The sequence below is a fragment of the Bidens hawaiensis genome, unplaced genomic scaffold (genome assembly GCF_021521415.1).
Source record: "Bidens hawaiensis isolate Kalapana, Puna unplaced genomic scaffold, B.hawaiensis_p1.1 tig00020451_1, whole genome shotgun sequence".
NCBI lineage: Eukaryota > Viridiplantae > Streptophyta > Magnoliopsida > Asterales > Asteraceae > Bidens > Bidens hawaiensis.
In genome coordinates, this window is record NW_027493125.1 from 1 (window position 1) to 24,955 (window position 24,955).

Consider the following 24,955-nt stretch of genomic DNA (forward strand, 5'->3'; position numbering starts at 1 on the left):
AACTGCCCTAGGGTTCTAGATATCCAGTTTTTAAAAAATTGGGAACTGGGTATTTCAAGATTAGCGTTTTTAGACACCGGTGGCCGTCCGAAGGTGATTCGGAACGTTCTTGAAGTTTCCCGGAAGTTAGATTTGTCCCCGGATGAAGTTTTACGGTCTATCGAGTGTTTAAAGGGTTTTCGGTTTAGCTCGGGTACGATAACTAGGGTTTTAGAGGAGTTTCCTGATATTATTACAATGAGTGAAGAGCAAATTTGGGGGAAAGTTGAGTTCTTGTTAGGGATTGGGATTCATAGGAGTAGGATAGACTCGGTGATCGGAAGTTATCCCGGGATTTTCGGGTTTGGTGTGGAGCGTAAGTTGAAGCCGTTGGTTTTTGAGTTTACTGAGATGGGGTTTAAACCGAACGAGATTAGGGATGAGATTGTTAAGAACCCGAAAATACTTCGGTCGGAAGTGGGAGAGTTGTCCAAGTGTTTGAGGATGTTAAACAGTTTGAAATGTCGGGTTCCGATTAAAGAAAGGATTTTTAGGGACGGGGCGTTTAGGGCTTGTTACAATGTTAAGTTGAGAATCGATTGCTTGCACGAACACGGGTTGTTGTATAGAGACGCGTTTGGTATATTAAGGAGGGAACCGAGGGTGATTTTGTATGAGCTGGATGAAATTGATAAAAAGATTGAGTTTTTAACGAACGTCATGAGGTTTGATGTTCTTTGTTTGGTTGATGTTCCCGAGTATTTAGGGGTAAGTTTTGAGAAACAAGTCGTTCCTCGTTATAATGTGATCGAGTATTTGAGATCGAAAGGCGGGATTGGTGATGAGGTGGGGTTGAGGTCTTTGGTTAAGTTTAGTAGGTTGAGGTTTTATAATCTTTATGTGAAACCGTATCCCGAGTGTGAGAAGATATATGGGAGGTTTGTGGATGTTAAGGCTAGACGCGGGCATCCTGAAGGGTTGTGGAAGCTTTTTAAGCCGCCAAAGTATTCGGATTCTAAAGAGGATTTGAAGAACATTAGGTCTTTTATGGAACACATTCGTTAACATTTTAACCGATTAACATTTGATGATGCATTTGGGAAGTATGAGGTGTGGCATGTCGTCTGGTTGAAAGGTATCATGATATTATTTTCTGGTTATAAGTTTAGCTTAAATCATTTTACCTGCTATAGATCAAACATGTCACAATTCACAAGTCTATGATTTGTATGTAAATGAATTGAAATTGCCACTTTATATTATTTACATTTGCTGCACATTATGTTAGTTCATGGGCATCTGTCACATCCATTGTTATTTAATTTCATATAAGTTGACTAATGTGGTTATTCTCTTCATATGTGTTGATGCATTTCATTATTTGTTTTGCTAATAACAGGATGGGCAATTGTTTGAAGTACTTTGAACCCTATCCTTAAAAAGTTCCGGTGGCTCTTTTTTAAATGTTTGTGTCTCAAAGGGGCCCCACCGTCTGGTCCTGCAGCTAATGTGGAGGACGTAAATTGTGAAAATCGATCATGGGCAAACGTAGATCAAACTTGGTTATGGAAGAAAAAGGTTAAGAATCTTGAAAGAAAACAATAGGTCGATTCAAAGAATGGCATTGCAAGGATTTTTTTTTTTTGAAACTTCTCATGGGCTCGAAGGCCTGATTGTGTAGCCTGTAACATGAAAAACACCGTTAGGCCATCCATGACGGTTAGACCTCGTGAGCAGACTTTTATGTTAAAAGAGTAGTTAAAGGGGTTGTTGGTCTATATAAAAAGTGGTTAGGAAAGTATTTATAGATTATGAATTAAGGATTTGACTGTGTTGAGATACTATTCTTCATTTATTGCATATACAATGACGAGGCGGCCTCGTCGCATGTTATGATTTGTCAAAAGGGTTGTTCCAGACCATGGTATGGCCCTCAAGATACACCACAGATCCGGTAGCGTTTCTTACACGAACAAATTGTCGCATTCACGATGTCAAAACATACTTCATGTTTGATATGTATGTCTCACTTGTGTGCCTCTCGTATGTTGTTTTCCAAACTTAAATTCCTCAACGGGTCAAATTGAATTACCATAAACTAGTTAACAGATCAATCCGGTAACTATTATAAAACTTTTAACTTAAAATAAGGCTCAAATGGGTTAATATCACCCATTACCATCGTTTAACTTCGCCTATTTGTTGCCGCCACCATTGCGTTGTTGTCGCTCCACCATAGCCGTTGCTATCGGCACCATCCCATTACCGCTACCATAGCTCCACCTTTGTTGTCGTCATCGCTGCAACCAGCACACCCCCATCACCATCTTTCCTGGCCAGCTGCTACCACCATTGGCGTGGGTGGCGTGTGGTGAGGTGATATATATATATATATATATATATATATATATATATATATATATATATAGGGAAAGGCTCATGTGCATTTTAGTCTTAACATGAGAACATAGGAAATAATACCAATTTATAAAAAAAACGAGAATGTAAGAAACAATATCAACTACAATATCAATCTAACAAAGAAAAAAACCTAAAAATTACAACAAAAGAATCAAAATCAAGAACAAAATAATAACAGCAAATACCAACAAATACTTATATCAGCAAAAGAAGAAATCTAATAATAACAACAAAATATAAATAAGCAAATACTTATAACATCTCATAATCGAAAATTAGCAACTACGAACAAAAAATAAAAGCAAACACTTGTAAAAATAAACCTAATAATAACAGCAAATTGATTCTCACTGTTTTCATGTTAAGAATAAAATGTATTTGATCCTGTTTCTATATATATATATATATATATATATATATATATATATATATATATATATATATATATATATATATATATATATATTTGTATCATTTACCTTACATATGCTCATAAGTTATTCATTGAATCAGACCGATATATCAGTTTTAGGTTCAAGATGTTGGCAATAGTCGACCTATATGCATTCCTAGATACCGATGTTTGCAGCCACAACAATTGTGTGTATGTGATGCTCATGTTTCACGGGAGGGTATATTTCTTACTCGATGGATCAATGGTTCAAAATTTCAAATATATAAGCATTAACCATTAACTTTCATACCCCTTTTTGAAATGTATGTTATAGTTATTGAAGAAACACTAAGTGACCCGGGGCAGATTACGGATAATCTGGGGGTTAAGTAATGTTTCCCACGAGGATGAGGTCCAGCAAAGAAGGTTGTTCTTCAGGTGACCTGCAAAACAGACACCGTAAGCTCGTCACTGAGAAGGGAGGGTTCCTCCTTGTGACCACCCTCCGGCGTGAGAATCAGACTAGATTGCTCTGAATATAAGTGTATATTAAGAGATTGCTAGAGAAGATAAGATAATGAGATATCAGATGATGTCCTTACCATTCCAAGGTGTTGGAGTATTTATAGCCGAAGGTAGGTTTCCTAGAAGGTACAGCCGGCTGAATAGTATTCCTGTTCTACCAACAGTGGGCTACGCACAAGCCATGCTGGTTGGTGGATAGGCTGCGGCCGACAGTGACAAGGTCGGCTGTATACTGTTCCTTTACTGCCGACTATGCACTGTTCCACCAACTGTAGGCTGCGCACGTCCCATAGTAAGGGTTGGTGAGTAGGCAGGCTAATAGTGACAAACAGTACTAGAGGGTGTTCCTCCTCGTACTGTTGTCGGTGAGCTGTCACCCTATGATTGGTTCATGGGCTGCTCTGGTCAGATCGTCTGTTTTGCCCATACCTTGGTAGGTATAGTACAAAAGATCTTCCAGAAGCATACGAACCGGCTCATTTGGGCGGGAGTATTCCCGCCTTGCTCATTCCTTCAGGTGACTACTGAAGTAGCAAGTTAATGCCTTGTGCGTGTAGCCTTGCTATCAGTGCGGGTAGCCTTCCCTGATGGCTTGTATCCGCAACTGCGGGAACAAGCGGGGTACTTCACCATTGGGAGGCTTTCCCTGCGGGTACAGCTGGCGTACTGCGCGTAAGGTCTTCTCTGAGCATGGTGGGTCCTGCGGAAGCAGTTGGTCGTTGCGCAGACGTCCCTGTTCAAGGTGAGTCTTGCGGGTCCAACTGGGCTCTGCTGGGACCTACCTCTTCAAGTCCCCCCAGTCCAATGTTCTCATGAATTATTAATAAGTGAGGTGAACTTTTGGCCTAGCAAGGGGTTTTGAAAAGGGTTTTTAGTTTTAAGGTTTTCCGTGGGGATTCTTCCCGCGGTTTTCCTAATGTCACGCAGAAATTCCCGATTTTTCTGCTTGATCTTTGGGTATGAAGCGGGTAGGTCTGTAACCTCCTCGCAAGTCAGGAGCGTTGAGTCCTACTTGTGTGGATTCTCCATGGGGTTTTGGTAGTTTTCAACATAGTGATCAATTATGTTAAAACCACCAATTCCATCTTGGAGTTTCAAACAATATAGTGTTCGACGTTCCCGCCATGCGGGGATGTTATTCCCGTTTCCGCAAGCATGGCCCAGAAGATCCTTCTTGGTTTGAATTCCCTGCGGAGTGCTAAGTATGTGAAGGGTTTTGCCTTGACACTGTACCCGCACTCGTCTTACGGTTACTTTACTTCCAAGGTATTCCTGGCGTCAATTTCCTGCGGGTGCTAAGTATGTGAAGGGTTTTGCCTTAACACTTTACTCGCACCTGTCTTATAGTTACTTGGTTGCCAAGGTAAGGGGTATTTTCCCGCTTTTGAATCTTTTTGAAATTTTGAAATTCGAAGAGTTGGTGAAAGGATAAGAACAGTCCAAACTATTGAAACGTCGTCCGACGGTTTCTTCTGACAGTGTCAGGACGTGCAGGAAGTTATGACGACGTGACAGTATATGGTCATTCCAAGCGCTTTTTCAGGCGCGTGGGCGCGAATTTTCGGGCGCGTGGCCGCGAAATTACTGGCACGCGTCCTTTCAACAGCTGTTGCCAGCTTGCTTTTTGCCACGTGTCATAGTTTCATTGCACCTGCGATTTCTCTCTCTTCCGCATTAAATTCATCGCATTAATTGCGATTAGTTTATAAAGGGGGAGAGGGTCCTTTGTAATCCACACTTTCACTTTTCTCTTCATCTTCAAAACGATTTCCGGCGAATACTCACCTTTTCAGTCGAGCATTCTCTTGAAATCGTTCTCTTTTTCATACCTGCAAGATGTCTTCTCACGATCTTGAGGCTACAGCCCAGGAGGCTGGGGTGTACGCCGATGACAAGAGTACTGCTGGCGAGTGCCAGTGTGCTCTGCCTGTCGATCTATATCAGTACATCGTCAGGAAGTTCATGCTCGAGTCTCTCGAGCCTGAGTTTCCTGAACCTCATCAGACGGTGTATGATGCCCCCAGAGGCAAGATCGGGGTATATGCTGCATTCTTTGTCTATGGGAATCTTAGGTTCCCATTGACAAAGTTTGTGTACCATGTCCTAGAGAGGCACGGTGTACACCTGACCGAGGTGCACCCGATGGCGATCGCGAAGATTCGCCACTTCGAGTGGGTGTGCCGGATTCTGGGCATTGAGCCCTTCGTCGACCGCCTGATGACCTTCTACTCCTGGAGGTGCATCCAGGGGTGGTATACTCTGATAACCCGAATCAAGGGTTTGAAGATTTGCGCAACCGAGCGCAGTCTTCGTTCATGGAAGCGGGAGTTCTTTTTTATCTCCGCTCGCGCCATCCCCCTTGCCATGAAGTTCAAGAATGGGCAAGCACTCCCCAGCCTTCACGCCTCCAACTACCAGGAGGCGGAATGGTTTTCAAAGATATCCCGAGTCCAATCTCCGGTTTACCGCTTTGCGGAGTCCGGGATGGTGATGCTCGGGATGAGCCGGGTGTGGAAGGATGCGGAGGCGCAAAAGATCCCGATCGTCCTTGAATACGGTTTGAACTCTGTCCCTTACGGTATGCTCTGTCTTCTTTGTTTATATATGTTTGTCTTCTAACTGTTGTCTTTTATTTCAGAGGGGAACGACTTGCAGTCGCTCCTATATCCGCGGGAGGCTGATAGTCCCGCTCGGATGGGTACTCGTGCTCTAGATGAGAACGAGTTGCCCATCCTTGCACAGACGGCGGATCGGTTCGTGGAGGTCTACCCGCCAGGCCACGAGATCCTGAGCACCAGGCGGCCAGGTAAGGCGTTATTCAACCCTCGACCCCTCAATGTTGAAACCTCTGCTGGAATTCCTCTAATCCTGTGTTCTGATGAGGAATCCGCAGATGGTCCTTCGTTGGTGCGGAAGAAGAAGGCTGCCGGCGGGAAAGGGAAGGCGAAGGTGACCACTGCCGATCCGGTGCCTCGGTCTGATTCAGAGACCGAGAGCGAGGAGGTGGCGGGGAACCCCGGTGGTGATAAGACTGTCTGGAGGCTGTGACGGTCACCTCCGGAGAGCCCAGGAAGACAACGGTGAGCGGCGTGAAGAGGCCGGCTCCATCGGGTTCATCCCCGCCTGTCCGCACTTTCAGGCTCAAGAAAACCCGTAAGTACAAACTTTATTTTTAACTTCATAGCATTCCATCATTAATACTTATCTTCTTTGTGCAGGCGTGGATGCTACCGCATTCCGGGGTGAAGCGGGGAGGAGTACCTCCGGACCCATGACGGTAGGCTTGGTCAGCCTACCTGAGGCGACGACCCAGGCGGCTGCGCCTGCGCCTGCTTCCGCTGGTTCAGTTGCTCACTCCGTTGAGCCAACTGTTCCAGCTGTGATGACATCACCGCCGGCTGTCAGTGCCATATTTACCGCAACTTTCACTGAGCCGGCGGTTACTTTTTCTGCGGACTCCGCAGCGGCGACCACGGTTGTGAGTTCACCTACAGTGAGTTCACCTCCGTTGGTTTCTACTACCGCGGCAGCCTTCACCATGCCTCCTCCGTCATCGGCAACGACGGCCGATCCTTCAGGTATGCATGGGGCTTCTCGCCAACCTCTGCCTCCTTCCCATCTACCTGATCTCTTGGACGGATTTCCCTTGGGTTCAGGTGATGGGTTTGGCGGTTATCGGCCTGTTGTTGACCCTACAGGTGCGTAGGGTTCTTTTGGCCTTTTTTTTATCATCTTTTCCTAACTGCCTTTTGTTTTTTTGCAGTGTCGGATTCCAATGAAGTGTATGTTCCACGATGGAACATCCGCCGAGGAACAACCCTTCGCACACCTGTGGAGTGCGTGGAGTGGGCTCGTCACGCAGCTCCCAGTGGTGCGTTGGGGGAAGCCATGGCTAGCTACCAGGAGGGTAGGCTAACCAATGAGCTTCGGGTTCTCCTGGCCCGGATGCAGCCGCGCGTCGAGCTGCTTTGTCGTGAAAACGACAAGTTAAAAGCAGCTCGCATCCAAGAAGCAGCTCAGGCGCAGGCTGTCCGGGAGGAGAATAGGAGGCTCTCCGCGGCTGCTGCGGAGAAGGAGAAGGCGTTCAAGGCCCTTGAAGTTGAGGTTCAGGCCCGTCTCGAGGCCCGTTCCAAGGCTGCCCAAGCTGTTAACGAACAGCTTCGGCTGGCTAAGGAAACTGCTCGGAACGCAACTGAAAGGGCCACCAAGGCTGAAGCTGTTGCTGAGCCTCTACGCCTCGAGAATGAGGAACTTAAAGCTAAACTAGAGGCCCTCCAACAGGCTCATGATGCCTTGGCGATGGAAGACGCGAAGAAGCTTCAAGAGATCCTGGACCAGAGGGGGGTGCTTGACCAGACTGAGCGGAAGCTAAAGGGCGTTGAAGAGGCTGCGGCTAAAGAAGTGTTGCTTGCCAACCTCAACAAAAATGAAGCCGAACGCGCCCGTACCCAAGCTCAAGCTGCCCTCCAGGAAGCTCTGGTTACCAAGGAATGGCTTCTTCGAGAAGCGTTGTCTCAGGTAAGCTTAACTTCATAATGTCTTTACGCTTTTCTTTTAAATAGAAAAGGTTTTGATACTTGTATTTTTTCTTTTTTGTAGGTTGTGCATCGGGTCTTCACAGAGACGTCTTATGACGATGCTATGAGCGCAGCCCTCAACGCTTCTCATGAGGATGGGGAAAAGGCCGGCTTCCTGCTTGGTCTAGGGTTCGTTGAGAAAGGCATCCCGCCTTCCAACTTCCCTTTGTATGATGTGGATACTGAAGCTGTTTATGACCAAGCAGTGAACCAGTATGCCGCCTTCCCGCATCCGGTGGTGGAGAAGGTGAACGAAGTCGCTGCTGCTGATGATGGGCTAGCTATCCTTAAAGCTTTCCTTGAACCACCACGCTCTACTGATGGAGCGGGTCCAAGTGGAAGTGGTCCAGAAGCTTGATCCTGAAGATCCCTTTCCACCATTAGCGTAGATTTTTGTTTTTGTATAGCTTCTTTTTTATGCGGGTATGCACCCAGCAATCTTTGTAATATTTGAATTTTGATGGAATAAAGATTGTGTTAATTCCTTGCCTTGTTTATTTTACGCATGTTTTGATTTAACTTAGCAATTTCTTTAGTACTTAGATAAGTTAACTTTTTAACGTGGCAAATTATAAGTTTGTTTCGCTTCCTCTTTCATGATTGTGCGGGTAAGACCGTCACTTAAACTTAGTAGGATGGCTTAACTTTACTTATATCTGACGTGCGTGGAAGTTTTCCTCATCTTTTCCTTTGAAATTTTCTAAGTGTTTAGAATAAGTTAACCTTTGAACGTGGTAGATAATAGGTTTAAGTTTTGCCTCCTTGTTCGTGATTGTGCGGGTAAGACCGTCACTTGCACTTAGGATGGCTAAACTTTGCCTACATCTGACCTGCGTGTAGGTTTTCCTTTCGAAATTTTTACCGTTTTGTGTTTATGCGGGTTTTGCCGCCTTCCACACGTAACGACTTACTTCTCCCTATATTTATGCGGTGAATACCGGCACATCAGTGTGGGAAGTTCATAAGTATAAAGGTAAGGCTATCAACACATTGTGAAAGGAGAATCATTTCCATTAGAAGTGGCTCTAGGCCTTTTCTTTACAAGTTTGGAATTGATCTACATATAACATTTGCGTAATTGAGCTCCATTCCATGTTCTTGAGATGGGAGTGCCATCGAGCCTTTCGAGCCGGTACGCGCCCTTTCCCAGAACTTCTTTGATAATGTATGGCCGTTCCCAGACCGGGGCCATTTTTCCTGGGCGTTGTTGGTTCGAAGCCTCGTTGTTACGCAGTATGTAGTCTCCTACGTTGAAGTTGCAGAGTTTTACCCGCGTGTTGTAGTACTTTTGCATTTGTTGCTTGTAGTTCTCTTCACGCACTGCGGCTAAGTCTCTGCGTTCCTCGGTTAGCATAAGGTCTAACCGTCTTTCCGCATCATTGTCTTCTGGCTGAATCAAGACCCTTGGTGAGGGTAAACCAATTTCGACCGGGACCATGGCTTCAGTGCCATAAGTGAGACTGAACGGGGTTTCTCCCGTACTGGCCTTTTTCAGCGTTCTGTTTGCCCAAAGGACGTGCGGAAGCTCGTCCACCCAGCCGGATCTGTGTTCCAAGAGTCTTTTCTTTATGCCTTCGACGATGCTTTTATTTGCTCTTTCTACCTCACCATTACCCTGCGGGTGCGCCACTGAGGTAAAAGTGTGGGTGATTTGAAGTTCTTCCAGCCACTTTTGTAGCTTCTTGTCAGCAAAGTTGGTGCCGTTATCGCTCACCAAATTCTGTGGAAGTCCAAAACGACAAATAATAAATTCCCAAATAAAATTTTTGATATGTTTTGCGGTTGTTTGGGCTAAGGGTTTTGCTTCTATCCACTTGGTGAAGTAGTCGATGGCTACCACTAGGAACTGAACATTTCCTGCTGCTGTAGGAAATGGGCCTGTCACATCGATGGCCCACTTCTGAAATGGCCATGAAGAGGTGACTGGAACAAGTTCATTCTTCGGGCGGTGCGTGTTGGGTGCGTAGAGCTGACAAGACCTGCATTTTCTGATGTATGCCAGCGCATCCGTATGCATCCCCGGCCAAAAGTATCCCGCGTTATTTAGCTTAGCTACAACAGCACCTGGACCTGCGTGTACTCCACAGATGCCTTCGTGTACTTCTCTTAGGAGGTAGTCAGCATCTTGGTTGTCCACGCATCTTAAGAGTGGGCCAAGAAAGTTACGTCTGTAAAGGATGTCATCGATGAGTTGATAATTCAGTGCTTTACAGCGTAGTTTTCTTGCCTGTGTTTTTGACTCTGGTAGTGTACCTGCCGCAAGGTATTTTATTATTGGTGTCATCCACGTTTCTGTGCCGGTTTGGATGACACAAATTTCCTTGTGCGGGACCGAAGGTGCCTCGAGGAGTTCAATGCGGATGTCCTTTCCCAAGTGGGTGAAGGCTAATGACGCAAGCTTGCTTAACGCATCCGCAGATTTGTTTTCACTACGCTTGACGTGTATGACTTTGCAATCGTTAAAATCGCGCATAAGGGTTTTTGCTTGTGCGAGGTACAGGGCCATTGTGTCGTTCACGACCGTGTACGTCCCGTTGATTTGATTGGCTACTAACATGGAATCCACGTGGGCTTCCAAGTGTTTCACTCCCATCTTGCGCGCAATTCTCAGCCCGGCCAAGAATGCTTCATACTCGGCTTCGTTATTCGTACTTGGAAAATCCAGTCGAATAGCGTAAGTGTATTCTTGGCCTGCTGGGTTGGTTAGTTTCAGCCCTGCGCCTGAACCCTCGTTATCGGCTGCTCCATCAGTGTAGAGTCGCCAGACATCATTGATGTCCTGTGCTGGAGAGGGTTGAGCCTCTTCCTGGCACTCTTTTTCCCGCGATGCAGGCACTTTCGCAATAAAGTCGGCCAAAACCTGGCCTTTTATGGCTGGTCTTGGCTTATACTTTATCGCGTATTCCCCCAACTCAATTGCCCATTTGGCTAGGCGTCCCGATAACTCGGGTTTGCGTAGAACGTTTGCAAGTTTGAAGTTGGAGAGAATGGTGATTGGGTGACCCTGGAAATATCGTCTTAACCTGCGTGAAGCGTGTATAAGTGCTAAGACTAATTTTTCGAGGGTAGAGTACCGGGTTTCTACGTCTGTTAGGATACGGCTGACATAATAGATTGGCATCTGGGTGCCTTTCCGTTCAACTAGCAGGACCGCCCCGGTTGCTCTATCTGTTGCGGAAAGGTATAGGATTAACCCCTCCCCCGCTTCTGGTGCCGTGAGCGTTGGGAGTTCGATCAAGCGTGACCGAATCTCCTGAAAAGCTGCTTCCGCTTCTGGTGTCCAGCGGAAGTGCGTTTTCTTTAAACAGTTTCTCAACGTTGACACGAAAGGAAACGACTTATCCGCGTGGTTTGCCAAAAAGCGATTAAGTGCGACTAGTCGTCCATTCAGTGTCTGAGCCTGTTTGATGGTAGTAGGTGATTCCATTTTGATAATGGCTTCGACCTTTTCAGGGTTCGCTCTGAAGCCATCTTTAGTGACGATGATCCCCAAGAACTTCCCTTCTTCCATTCCAAAGGCACACTTGCTCGGGTTGAGCTTCATGTTTATCTTCCTGAGCGTGTTGAAAGTTTCTTCGATGTCTTTCAACATCGCTTCTGCGTCAGGGCTTTTGATGACCAAGTCATCCATGTAGACTTCCAAGTTCCTCCCAATTTGGGCATGAAACTGGTTGTCCATCAGGCGTTGGTATGTGGACCCGGCATTCTTAAGTCCAAATGGCATCATTTGATAACAAAATGTACCATCGAGCGTCCGAAAAGCGGTTTTGTCCTGATCACCAACGGCCATGTGGATTTGATGGTATCCCTTATACGCATCCAGGAAGCATTTAAGGCGAAACGGTGCTAACGAATCCACCTTAAGATCAATTTCGGGTAACGGATAACAATCTCTGGGGCATGCTTTGTTTAAGTCCTTGAAATCTATGCACATGCGCCATTGTTTGTTATTCTTCGGTACCATAACGGGATTTGCAACCCATGTTTGATATCTGCTAACGCGTACGATGCCTGCGTCAAGGAGTTCCTTGACTTGGGTTCTACACGCGTTAGTTTGTTCTGGCCCCATTACTCTGCGCTTTTGTATGACTGGCGTAACAGCCGGATCGCACTTGAGCTTATGCTCTGCCTTACTTCGGGGTACACCAGTCATGTCAGCTGGTGTCCACGCGAAGATGTCAGCGTTTTTCTGTAGTAAGCGTTTGAGTAAGGTGCGTGTGGGATCAACAACTGTTGGGCCAATGGTAACGGCCTGGTCAGGGTATTTGCCGTTGAAGGCCCATCTTTCTGGTTCGGTGATGGTTGGTTTAGCCATCTTTGGTTTGGGTTTAGATGAGACAGATGCGATGCATACCTGGGGAATGCCGGTGATCATCGCTACACCCTCAGCTGTTGGCTTGAATCTTGCCATCCCGTCTTTTCTGAAGAGAATGTCGTATGTGTGGTGTGGCTTCCTCATCGCGACAAAATCCACGTCCTCAGTGCGTGAGTGATTCCCGTCCGTAAGAGTGACGGGGAAAGATAGGATACCCAGGGGGGTGTTGGTGCTGCCGTCGAACCCTTCCATCGAGGCGTAGACCGTTTCCAGGTGTTCCTTGTCTTCGTCATCTAGCTTGTCGAAGAACTGCCTGTACATCACCGTTGACGAGGCGCCGTTGTCAGCAAGAGTGCGAGAAGTGATGTAGTGCCCCAGCTGACTTTTGATGACGATAGGGCCTTCTTTGCTGGGTCCTCCTGGCACTCGCGGGAAGCGCACCTCAACTTCCTTCCACGCGCATGGTTCTGTCGCTCGCCTTTTTCTTCCTCTGATGTTGCCATGAACCATGTTGATGCTGATGTCAATGGGCTTTCGTCCGTTGCCTCTGTACAAGTTATCATTCCTTCCTCCCTTCTTGATTGATGCCACAAGGTGTGCAAGTCTTCCATCCTTGACGAATGTTTCAACAATATCCTTCAAGGATGTACACTCCTCCGTACTAAGACCCTTTGTCCCGTGGAAGTCACAGGATTTGCTTTGATCCGCATTAGGTCGCTGCCGGATCATTGGAGCTTTTGGCCATGGTAGTTTTTCGGTGGCAAATATCTCCGTGACGCTTTTGGTGAGTGGCGTCCACCGGTGTTTTCGGCTTGAAGGGTGTGTGTTATCCCTTCCGCCAACAAGAGGGCGAGAGCTGGATGAGGTGTCAAAGTTTACCCTTGACTGCCAAATACCTAGCTTCCTCTTTTTGTTCTGCCGGGCGATCCGAACATTGTTTTCTCTGGTCCTCTGCGTGTAGAGGTGTGTACTCTGGGGAAGATCCCTACCCAGTTGCTTCTCTGTCTCGGCAAAGCGCTTGGCCGCCGTCATGATGGCATCCCATGTGGATGGCATGCCGTCCTTACCCGTCAACGTGCGGATAAGCTCTGGGTATTCGGCGCCCTGGATGAAAGCGGCGCGAATAAGATCTTCAGTTATGTTGCCCAGACTCAGCTTTTTGGAGTTGAAGCGAGTGATGAAGTCTAGTAAAGATTCATCCTCCTCTCTAACGCAGTTGAGGATCGTCCACTGTTCTTCAGTATATTTCCTCTGTTGGCTGAAGTGTTGGCTGAACTTGTTCTGAAAGTCCGCCCAATCATAGATGTGGTGGACCGGTAAACGATCGAACCATGCCCTGGCCGCTCCAACCAGAGTCATCTGGAACATATAACACCACGTGGGTTCCGTCCAGTTACTAACTGTTCCCCCCGCAATGAATCTGTTCAAGTGGTCGTCTGGGTCGGATAGACCATTGTAAGTGCCGATGCTGGACATTTGTTTGGCACTTCTCGGGGCGATTGCTTCCGCAATGTCCCTTGCAAACTTGGACTTTTCTGTATTTGCAGCAGTTGGTCTATATGTTTTGGAGAAGTCACGTGGGTTTCTCCCAGCGTTCGTTAAGGTTTCTCCAAAATTCCTTGTCGGTTGGAAGTCCGCTTCCTTACGCTTCCCTTTTGCCTTATGGCGAGGGTTTGCGTCGGTATCGGATTCTTCCCGCTCATCGTCCGAGTACTCACACTCACTGTTCATGTTGAGATGTTGGCGAGTACTGCCGAATTCGTCAGCCTGTTGAAGTGAACGCAAGCGTTCATCCAACTCAGCTTGGAACTCTTTCTGACGTGCTTCGGCCCACGCCTTAACTTGATCGAGTGTTTGGCGAGGGACCCTCGTCCGCTTCTCCAACTGGGCATCAGTGAACCCAGTGAAATATTGTTTACTGCACTTGTCCCGGCTTGGGTAACCGGGGTAGTGTTCGTAAAATTTGTATAACCGCCGGTGTTCCCCCCAGTTGCTGGGGTTGTGGTTACCGGGGTTTCTTGGTCGCTTACTGGCCTTGGGACCGGAGTAACGTTAACCATTTCTTCAGAAATTTTGAAAAAATTAAGAATTAGTTCTAGCTTTTATGCACGGATGGCGCCAATGAAGAAACACTAAGTGACCCGGGGCAGATTACGGATAATCTGGGGGTTAAGTAATGTTTCCCACGAGGATGAGGTCCAGCAAAGAAGGTTGTTCTTCAGGTGACCTGCAAAACAGACACCGTAAGCTCGTCACTGAGAAGGGGGGGTTCCTCCTTGTGACCACCCTCCGGCGTGAGAATCAGACTAGATTGCTCTGAATATAAGTGTATATTAAGAGATTGCTAGAGAAGATAAGATAATGAGATATCAGATGATGTCCTTACCATTCCAAGGTGTTGGAGTATTTATAGCCTAAGGTAGGTTTCCTAGAAGGTACAGCCGGCTGAATAGTATTCCTGTTCTACCAACAGTGGGCTACGCACAAGCCATGCTGGTTGGTGGATAGGCTGCGGCCGACAGTGACAAGGTCGGCTGTATACTGTTCCTTTACTGCCGACTATGCACTGTTCCACCAACTGTAGGCTGCGCACGTCCCATAGTAAGGGTTGGTGAGTAGGCAGCGGCTAATAGTGACAAACAGTACTAGAGGGTGTTCCTCCTCGTACTGTTGTCGGTGAGCTGTCACCCTGTGATTGGTTCATGGGCTGCTCTGGTCAGATCGTCTGTTTTGCCCATACCTTGGTAGGTATAGTACAAAAGATCTTCCAGAAGCATACGGACTGGCTCATTTGGGCGGGAGTATTCCCGCCTTGCTCATTCCTTCAGGTGACTACTGAAGTAGCAAGTTAATGCCTTGTGCGTGTAGCCTTGCTATCAGTGCGGGTAGCCTTCCCTAATGGCTTGTATCCGCAACTGCGGGAACAAGCGGGGTACTTCACCATTGGGAGGCTTTCCCTGCGGATACAGCTGGCGTACTGCGCGTAAGGTCTTCTCTGAGCATGGTGGGTCCTGCGGAAGCAGTTGGTCGTTGCGCAGACGTCCCTGTTCAAGGTGAGTCTTGCGGGTCCAACTGGGCTCTGCTGGGACCTACCTCTTCAGTTATAATGTCAACTTGGGTATATTAAATTTACACATAAATAAATATACATACTACAAAATTTATCTATCGAAACGTACATACTTAGAATATGCATATTTAAACTTAACATTATATATCTTTAATTGTCATAAACAATTAAAAATAATCAGTGTATAACAATCACGTCTCGAGTACTCATGAGAGGGAGGTTGGTGGAGCATATTTTTGTGTCGAGTAGTTTCGCTTAAGTAGCTTGGCAATTAATCTTCCAATGGTGTTGCGCCACATCCTTTTTTGCTTTTAGTACTCGTGATTTATTGGAGATTCATAATTTTTCTAGGTTTCCAAAGCGAAAGACAAAAGTGTTTCATGCTATTGTCTTACGACAATTTTGTGTCCTCGGAGGGTAGGGAACGACATTGTTGTCAATAGAAAAATGACGCGTGTTGGTGGGTAACGGCTTTGAGATTTTATGAATGCAGAACAGATCGAAGATGGAGGCAATAACTTAGAGAACTTGGAGGTTGTTTAGTTTGAATGGTGTAGCTAATGCTTATTTTTATTTTTATGTGTCTTTTGGAGTGTGGAACCATCCAACTAGGGGTATAAAGGAGCCGAGCCCGAGCTTGAGTAGGCTAGAGCTCAGCTCGTTTGGATTCATGAGAGCTCGAGCTTGGTTTGGCTCGACTCGTTTATTATTTATGAATTAATTTATATACATTTTTATATATGTCGATAAAAAAACCTTAAATGAGTCAAGGCTCGGCTCGAGCTCGAGCTCGAATGAGAATTGTTAAGTTAATACATAGAAGTCTAAACTATGTAAAAATTAAAAATCCAAAAGGCTCGAAAAGACTAAACGAGCTTTGCATACAAGGCTCGAGCTTGGACTCGCTAACTAAACGAACTTTAGTTGTGGCTCCGGCTCGCTCATTTTGAGCTTTTTATCGATCAAGATTTGTAGGTCGTTTAAAACGAAAAAAGAAAACAATCACGTGTCTAGAATTTCAACGAAGGCATGTTACGTCTAATCTAATGATATTCAATTCACAAACCAAATTAAATTAGGATCCAGATAATAATACCCATACCCTAGGCAGCTCTCTCTAAATCATCATAATAATAATAATCGCCTTGCAAATACCTGCATCAACACGCTGGATTCGTGATTTCATTTCACAGGTAATCCAATCATCAAATCTGCTTCATCAATTTAGGTTACGTTTTGCAAATTAGTTATCCAGATCTTGTTTAAATCAATTCGCTGTGACGGAAATCGAGTACGCAGATGTTGCCCTGGGGTTTGCCTATGCATAACAGAGCACACTGTGAGTTAGGGTTTACATATCTGCTGTTAAAGTTTCTGCATAGTCTATCTCATTAGTTTGCATCTCTGTTGCATACATTTAACTATAAACATATTGATTTGTGGTGACGTGGCAGCAATGGAGGTTTTGCTGGTGAATTTGTTGTTGCGAGTTTGAGTTTTAGTACAGTTTTAGCCTGTGCTATGATTTGAAAATAGGTGTCCGGATCTTTTTTATAAACGGTTTGCTGTGACGGAAATCGAGTATGCAGATGTAGCCCTAAGTGGTAATTACGGTTCATGAATCGTCTCTGTTACGGTTTGCATATAGATAGCATAGCAGAATATAAGTTAGGGTTTGTAGATGTTGCCATGGGTTTCTGTTTCTCTAGGTGTTGATTTTTTTATGGAATGAAGCATTTTCATACACTTAACTATAAACATTTTAATTTATGGTGGCATGGCAGTAATGGAGGCTTTGCTGGTGAATTTGTGGTTAGGAGTTTTAGTACAGTTTTAGCTGGTGCTTTGTTTTGTAAATTAGGTATCTAGATCTTGTTTAAAAGCAATTCGTTGTGATAAAAATCGAGTATGCAGATGTTGCCCGAGGTGTTGTTCACGGTTCATGAATCATATCTGTTAGGTTTGAATATATATATAACAGAGTGCAATGTAAGTTAGGGTTTGCAGATGTTGCCATAGGTTTCTGTTTCTCTAGGTGTTTATTTTTTTATAGAATGAAGCGTTTTCCTACATTTAACTACAAACATTTTAATTTATGTTGACATGGCAGTAATGGAGGCTTTGCTGGTGAATCTGTTGTGCGAGTCTGAGTTTTAGTGTAGTTTAAGGCGCCGGTGCTATGAATAATCAAGGGAACTATCAGCAATACAGGGGGCTGGTACCACCCCGTCCACAATATGCCACGCCCGCTCCTGCTCCTGTTTCTTCAGGTGGAACGTTGACCTCGGGTCAAACTTACATGAGCTGGGGTCAGAGTCAACGCATGCCGCCACCGGCTCTGGTTCCTCCTCATGGTCAACATCAAATTCCAAGAATTCCACCACCAGGACAGCAGTTTTATAGAGTCCAACCGCCACCGCGGCTTCCTCCACCGTCTTCAGCCTACTTCACACCTGCTCCACCACCTGGATCATTTGTGCTACCGCCACAGCCATCCGCTCCGCCTCCCGGACCACCACCTCTTCCTCCGCCCATTAATGGCAACAGTCATGTTATTGTTTCTGATGTCCCTCCACCTCCACCTCCACCTAGAGATGAGAAAATTGTCAAACAAATCGAGGTATTATGTCAGTATATTGCTAAAAATGGCAAAAAGTTTGAAGAAATAACACGCCAGAAAGAGGTTGGTAATCCGGATTTTGAGTTTTTGTTTGGTGGAGCACCGGGAAGTGAAGCTGCAATTTCAAATGAGTTTTTTAAATGGATGAAAAGAAAATGTATGCTTGAAGAAGGGCATAATAGGGATTTATCTTCAAAACCGTCAGTGGCTGCCACATTGCAAGAAGACATCTCTCATTCCCCTGGTGGTTCTGACATGGATATGGAAGGTTAACTTATTTCAAGTTATGATGTACATGCTATAATTTTTATATATTGCAAAAGGTTCACTTTATTTGGCTTTGTTTTTTTCTCTTAGATGATATTACACATCCCGAAGAGCCAGCTACTGGTAATACATTTGGGAACGTAAAACATGAAGCTGCCTTTATATCCAATGAAGTTGATATAAAAGCAAAAAATGAATCCACACGAGCGATTGAACAAGGTACTAACAACAACACTATAGGGCTCAATCTCTCTCTCAATGATACACAGATTGAAAAGTCAAAGTTGATGGTTGGCCTTGCGGTTTCTGAATCATCTTTGGATTGCAAAGCAGAACAAGACAACATAAATTTATATCAAGAGACGAACCAGTCAGAGCAAAGTCTGTTCAGACTTATACAAGGCTATGCTTCTGATGATAACTCTGAAAATGATAACGACCCGCATTTTGAAAATGTTAGTCCTGTAGCAGTCTCCCCACAAGTCAAAGAACACACTACATTATCTATGCCTGTAGTGGAAGGTTCTTTGAGCATAGCATCTAAAGTTTCAGAACCTTCCATAGAGAAGAAGTTGGAGAACAGAACTGATGGCGGTGCTTCCATAAAACAAAATAATTGTTTGGAAGGTAATGGTACTTCTGGTTCAAAAAATGGTGGGGCCCAGAAGGAAGATAGTAATGCTAAATTAAAAACCGATGAGTTTGGGAGAGTGGTGAAAAGAGGTGGTAGTGATAGTGATTCTGATGATTATTCTATCAGGAGGCGTGTTAAAAGAGGTAGAAGTAGGAGTAGAAGTCGATCTCCTTATGATAGGCGTAGAAGTCGGTCTCCTTATGGAAAGCGGAGAAGGAGTCCACGGAGGAGAGATAAACGTAGCCCATCGCGCAGGTGCCATATTAATTTATTGTTGTTTTCTTAATTCGCAAGTAGTCACCTTATTACTATGATGTTATTATGCTAAAACTAATTGATGTGTGTTCTAAAAGCTTTTAAGATTTCTCAAAATGTGTGTTTGGCAGCTGGTCTCCCAGGAAAAGAGACAGGAGTAGGTCTCCTTATAGTCGAAGGAATACAAGTCAATCACAAGAAATTTGTCATGATTTTCGTCGGGGCAGGTGCTTTCGTGGAGCCACGTGTCGGTACTCTCATGAACTTGAAAAGAGTGAGGAGTCCAGGTGGCATAAAAACAAACCGTACCACCACGAGGTACCAGATAGGTTAAAAAGCACAGATAAATTAGCACCCGAGAAAGATGAGGTCGATTACCATGTTTCTAGAAGTATTGAACCTCCAGGTCATTCTGCTGAGGTGGCAAGTGTCCATGAAACCGAACACCCTGCAACTGAAACGGCTCCTCCACCCACCACCTTGTGGAACTCTTTGCCATCCGCGCTGCCACATCCACAAGTTGGTGGGCCCGTGCCACAGTATCAGTTGAACCCGCCACCTTATCAAACTAACTATCCTTTTCAACCCTTTGTCACACCTTATGGGCCTATTAACTACCCAATCCTCCAACAATCTGTGGGTCCCATGACTTCATCGCCAAATTTAGTTTCTTCAAATTCTAGAATCTTGAGCCACTACAATCCATATGCATCAACCTTTGATCAGCCATTGAGTACCAAGTTCAGCTCTGGTGTTTTCAATCAAGATTATGGCTCTTCAGCCAATCCGAATCACACGCCTGACGAGGGGCAAACACGTAATTTCACACCTAATCCGCTTGCATCCGGTGGTGATCAATATGATCCACTGTTCGATAGCATCGATCCATCTTCAAACTCGGTCAAGAAAACTGATGCTATTGCTGCTGCAAGTGAAGAAAAAGAAGAGTTTGGTGAAACAGCAGATGCTGAGGTGGGTGCTGTGGAAAATGACAGTCCTAGCCCTAGCTCACCAACTGATTTACCTGATATGGCCACTGGGGAGGTTGAGATCGATCAAGTGAAGAATAAAAAGAGCGAGGATTCGCGATCAATGAAACTTTTTAAAATCGCACTTGCTGAGTTTGTGAAGGAGGTGTTAAAGCCGTCATGGAGGCAGGGTAATATGAGTAAAGAGGCTTTTAAGACTATTGTTAAGAAGACGGTTGATAAAGTGTCGGGAGCTATGAAGAAACACCATATACCTAAGTCACAAACCAAGATAAATCATTACATCGATTCTTCTCAAAGAAAGCTCACTAAGCTTGTAATGGTAATCCGGGCTTATATCATTTTCTTCTTTTATAGAAAGATAATGTAACTGACTCCCTATGTTATTTTGCAGGGATATGTTGACAAATATGTGAAGGTATAGAATCCTGTTGGGAGTCGAATCAAAATGAGTAATCTGATGGATGATAATGATGTCTTCAACGTACTAGTATGAATTCCCATAAACAAGTAATGTATTTGCTTGTCATGTTGTTTTATGGATGCCGTTATGCTTTGTTATACATGCATACATATGCTTTATACATGGCAATAGAAACATCTTGTATATATCCTTGCAGTGGCTGTGAAAGTTCGATCGCCTTGGGTTTGGCTCGTTTAACCTAACAAGTTGGAGCTCGAGCTTAGCTTGTCAGAAAGTTTCCAAACTTGAGCTTGGGCTGTTTATTTTTCGTTAGTTGTTTGATTATTTTATTTATATAGTATATATTTATTTTTCATTTATTTATTATTATAGTTATATATAATATAATAATATATATTAAATAGTTATGCTTGTCATAATTATATATTATGTATATATTACTTATTCATATAATAAATAAGAATACCTATGTTTATATCAATAACAAGCTTGTTTAGGTTTGCAAGTCTATACGGGCTCGGTATATGCAGCTTGTTTAGGCGTGCAATATTGAGTAGCTTATGAGTGGCATGGCTTGGCTCGTTTATACCTCTAAATTGACTATTATAAATGATAATCTGTCACATGCTTGTTTCACTAATCTTTGTATTGGTCACCATATCATCTTAGTAAGTTGGTCGTGATAAGCCATACAAATGAGTATTTACCACATTACTTTGTCCTCACAACCTTAAAATGAAAAGAGGACTACGACCCTGATTATCATATAACAATGTCCTCACAAGTCACCACCTTACAATGAAAATAGGGTTGGGAAAAGGAGGGCGTCGGGGCACGCATGAAAGAGGTTCAAGTGAAACTATAACCCGAAAACTTGACGGCCATCTACCTTAGATACCGTTAGTGTTTACCCGCTTATGAATAGTAGAGACTACCAGCATAACTAAAATGCAATATGGGTGAAACCGATAAACCATTTAATAATAGTTCTTGCTAAAATCTTACGCATATGAAGTTAAAATATATATATATATGTATGTCATCAAATGGAAGTTTTAATAACGATATCTTGAGTTGCCCTTATTAGTTATTTTCTACATATAACGTGTATAGTTTAGCGTAGTGGTGCACAAATCGGGTTTTTCAAATACTTGGGTTTGGGTATGACCGAGTATTGAAAAATCGGGTATTGGCAATACCTGGGTCGGGTCCGGGTATTGTCTCTAAAAACCATACCCTATGCATCAGGTTTGGGTCGGTTACAGAACCGGGTATTCTAAAACCGGGTATTTGAATACCCTATTTCCGAGTAGAGGTGCACAAATTGGGTATTAAAAAAACCGGGTTCGGGTATGGAATCAGGTACGGGTATGATCGGGTATTGGAAAATCGGGTATTAGTAATAACCGGGTCGGGTTCGGGTCCGGGTATTGGCATGAAAAACCATACCCTATGTACCGGGTCCGGGTCGGGTATTGAATCAGGTTTTCAATACCTGGGTATTTGAATACCCTATTTTCGGGTATTGAAAAAACCCATTTTCCGAGTATTTGAATACCCTATTTCTGGGTATTAAAAAAACTAATTTTCTGCAGCATTCTTCTGTTAACGGGCTTACTTAGTTTTTTTTTTTATTAAAACTCCATTTGAGCAACGTTTTTTTTTATTAAAACTCCATTTTTTTGCATACAAACTTCAAAGTTCATTCAAACATAATTCAAACATATGTAAATAACTAAACAATGATATAAAAAAACATATATTTTATGTGTTTTAAATTGTTGTTTGATATATCAAAAGACGTTGCTCTAAACAAAATATTTTATATCAAATATGTGCATAAAAAAAGATCCGTTGAAGAACGGCTATAGATCTGTGGGTAGCCACACAACCATTGTCAAGTGTCACACAGACACATGTGCACAAACACTAATATTAGGTATGCAAAAAAATCCGGTTCGGGTTTGCAAAAAACCCGGTTCGGGTATGCAAAAAACCCAGGTTTCGGGTATAACTAGAACCGGGTTTCGGGTATAACTAGAACCGGGTTTCGGGTATTATCAGGTTTATATCAGGTACGGGTTCGGGTATAAAAAACCCGGGTTTAAAAAAAACCGGTTCCGGGTTTTTTTTCGGGTCCAGTTCCGGGTTCGGGTTTTTTGTGCACCTCTATTTCCGGATATTGAATAAACCCTATTTTCAGGTTTTTTTTCGGGTTTTCTCGGGCTTTTTCTTGGGTATTTTTCGGGTATAGATTGGATTTTTTAAGATGTTGCACTTATTAGGGGTATTTTCGGGTATTTTTCAGGTTTTTTGGGTAATTCCGATATAAATCGGGTATTTGAAAAACTCGGTTACGGGTATTGGAGAAACCCGGTTCCGGGTATGGAACCGGTTTTGGTTTTCGGGTATTACCAGGTATAAATCGGGTCCGGTTCCAGGTACGGGTTTTGGTACTGAAATGCATACCCTATTCGTACCTTACGTGTAGGGTCGGGTACGGGTTCAGGTATCAAAAACCCGGGTATTAAAAAAACCGGTTCCGGGTTTTTTAGGGTCGGGTACGGGTTCGGGTATCAAAAGGCCGGGCATTAAAAAACCGGTTCCAGGTATTTTTTTTCGGGTTCAGTTCCGGGTTCGTGTTTTTTGTGCACCTCTAGTTTAGCGTATATGACTTAAAACTTCTTCCAAGAGGTAAGAAGAATAACCACGAGCTCTAGGCCTTTAATTTGTTCCATTTGACTAAGCCCATAAGAAAGCCCATCCATTAGTTTGTTATAGACCAAGACTTATAGGCTTATAGCTATTGAAGTTTTTTTTTTTTTTTTTTTTTTTTGAATGTTCAAGCTTTCCTCCTACTATTTACATTATACCGCCAATGCCAGGAATCGAACCCTGGACCTCTCACCCAAAGGCCAAAGCCTTTACCATCCCACCAAAGTGGTGATGGCAGCTATTGAAGTATTGATATTAAATTCTACGTAAGTAACGTTTCATATATATAAATATATAATGAAGTGTATAAAGAGAGAGGACTTATAATGACATAATGGTAAAATGCATCACACGTAAATATAAAATTCATAATCTGATACCATTCTTTCAGGCAACATCCATCTAATTTCTATTATATTCTTTTATTGATATTATTGTTCGTCGTGTCGTTGTTAGTCGTGGCCGTTTTTATTGTCACCGTTGTTATTGTCGTCTCCGTCGTATTCTTGTTCTTGCTGTTGTTGTTGTTTACAATGTTCGGTTGGAGTTTATTAACCCAAAAATTATGGGTGCAATTACAATGTTTGGTCTCAACGTCAACATAAAAAAGGTCCAAACACCACGAAGATGACGGACGGGTCAGCTCAAGGCATTGTGTCATCTCGTCCAAAGTTCTCTTTTCCTCCAACCGATCCACAGTGATCTATTTTGGGGAGTTATAGGGGTCCTTTTTTTTATTTTATGATGGTTGTTATTTTTAGTGTGGTCTCTTTTGTGTTCCCGAGCTCACTTAACGAAGGAAAGGAAAGGAAATGAAAACATTTCCATTCATTTCCTTTCTTTTCATTTTCCTTTTCTTTCATTCATTTTCCTTTCCTTTCTATCTATTCAATTCCTTCCAAAATGGAAAGAAAGAAATAACACTATAAAACTCTCCATTTTTCTTTTCTTTCCTTTAATGAAACTCGGAAACACACTTATCATTCTTTTCTTTCTTTAATGAAACTCAGGAACATAACATTTTCTTTCCATTCCTTCATTTCTTTTCCTTTCCCTTATTAAATGAGACTCAGGTATAGAGGTGTTTGCTTGGTCTTTTGTTTGTTCTTGGTGTTTTCTCTATTATATCGAGATCCTTGCAATTATTTATTTATTTATTTATTTGGAATGTTAGTTTCGTTTGTATTCAAAAAAAATAAAAGAGCTTTATAACCGTCTCTTTTCTTCTCTCATACTAAACACCGGTTTCTTTAGACAACATGTGCCTTCGTTTATATGATTTTTATATAAATATAGCATGCCAATCTGTCATGAAAATAATAACGTAACAAGTAATAAGTAATTATCATCTTATGAAAATTTTGTTGAGGTGATTTTTGAAAAGAAATCAAAAAATAAAATTATCTAGAAATAAGATTCTTAGTTTGTCATAAAGTTCGGTACAAGTAATACATTTACATATTTATATATCTATTACATATATCTATCTATCTATACTTGTCACACCCCGACCAAAGGCGGCGGAACATGCCGAGGTGTAACGATTGTCCATAAGCACATGACACTAATTAAAGTGACAGTATTTAATAAACTCATTTCATTTCACAACATTAAAAATGTCACATAACAATTATCCATAAAATAACCATAAACAAGATATCACAAAATATGGCAAATTGATATTGTTCATTTTTACTAATATCCTAAGGTCTTTGATGTCGTTTTCTTCACAATCATAAATCAACCAAGATGCAAACCTGCAACATTTCA

General features: G+C 43.4%; 2 protein-coding genes across 2 annotated transcripts; both read left to right on the top strand.

Moving 5' to 3' along the window:
* Positions 1-3: 3 nt before the first annotated feature.
* LOC143560796 (transcription termination factor MTERF15, mitochondrial-like) lies at positions 4-1,044 on the top strand (the record flags this gene model as incomplete). The annotated part of the gene is made up of 1 exon (XM_077049013.1): positions 4-1,044. A coding segment is annotated over one exon (1,041 nt), but the record flags the coding sequence as incomplete, so codon positions are not given.
* Positions 1,045-16,728: 15,684 nt separating this feature from the next.
* On the top strand, positions 16,729-20,521 carry LOC143560797 (uncharacterized). Its single transcript, XM_077049014.1, has 4 exons — positions 16,729-18,169; positions 18,259-19,057; positions 19,189-20,368; positions 20,441-20,521. The coding sequence occupies exons 1-4, from the start codon at positions 17,461-17,463 to the stop codon at positions 20,468-20,470; spliced, it is 2,718 nt and encodes a 905-aa protein (XP_076905129.1). The 5' UTR covers positions 16,729-17,460; the 3' UTR covers positions 20,471-20,521.
* Positions 20,522-24,955: the final 4,434 nt, after the last annotated feature.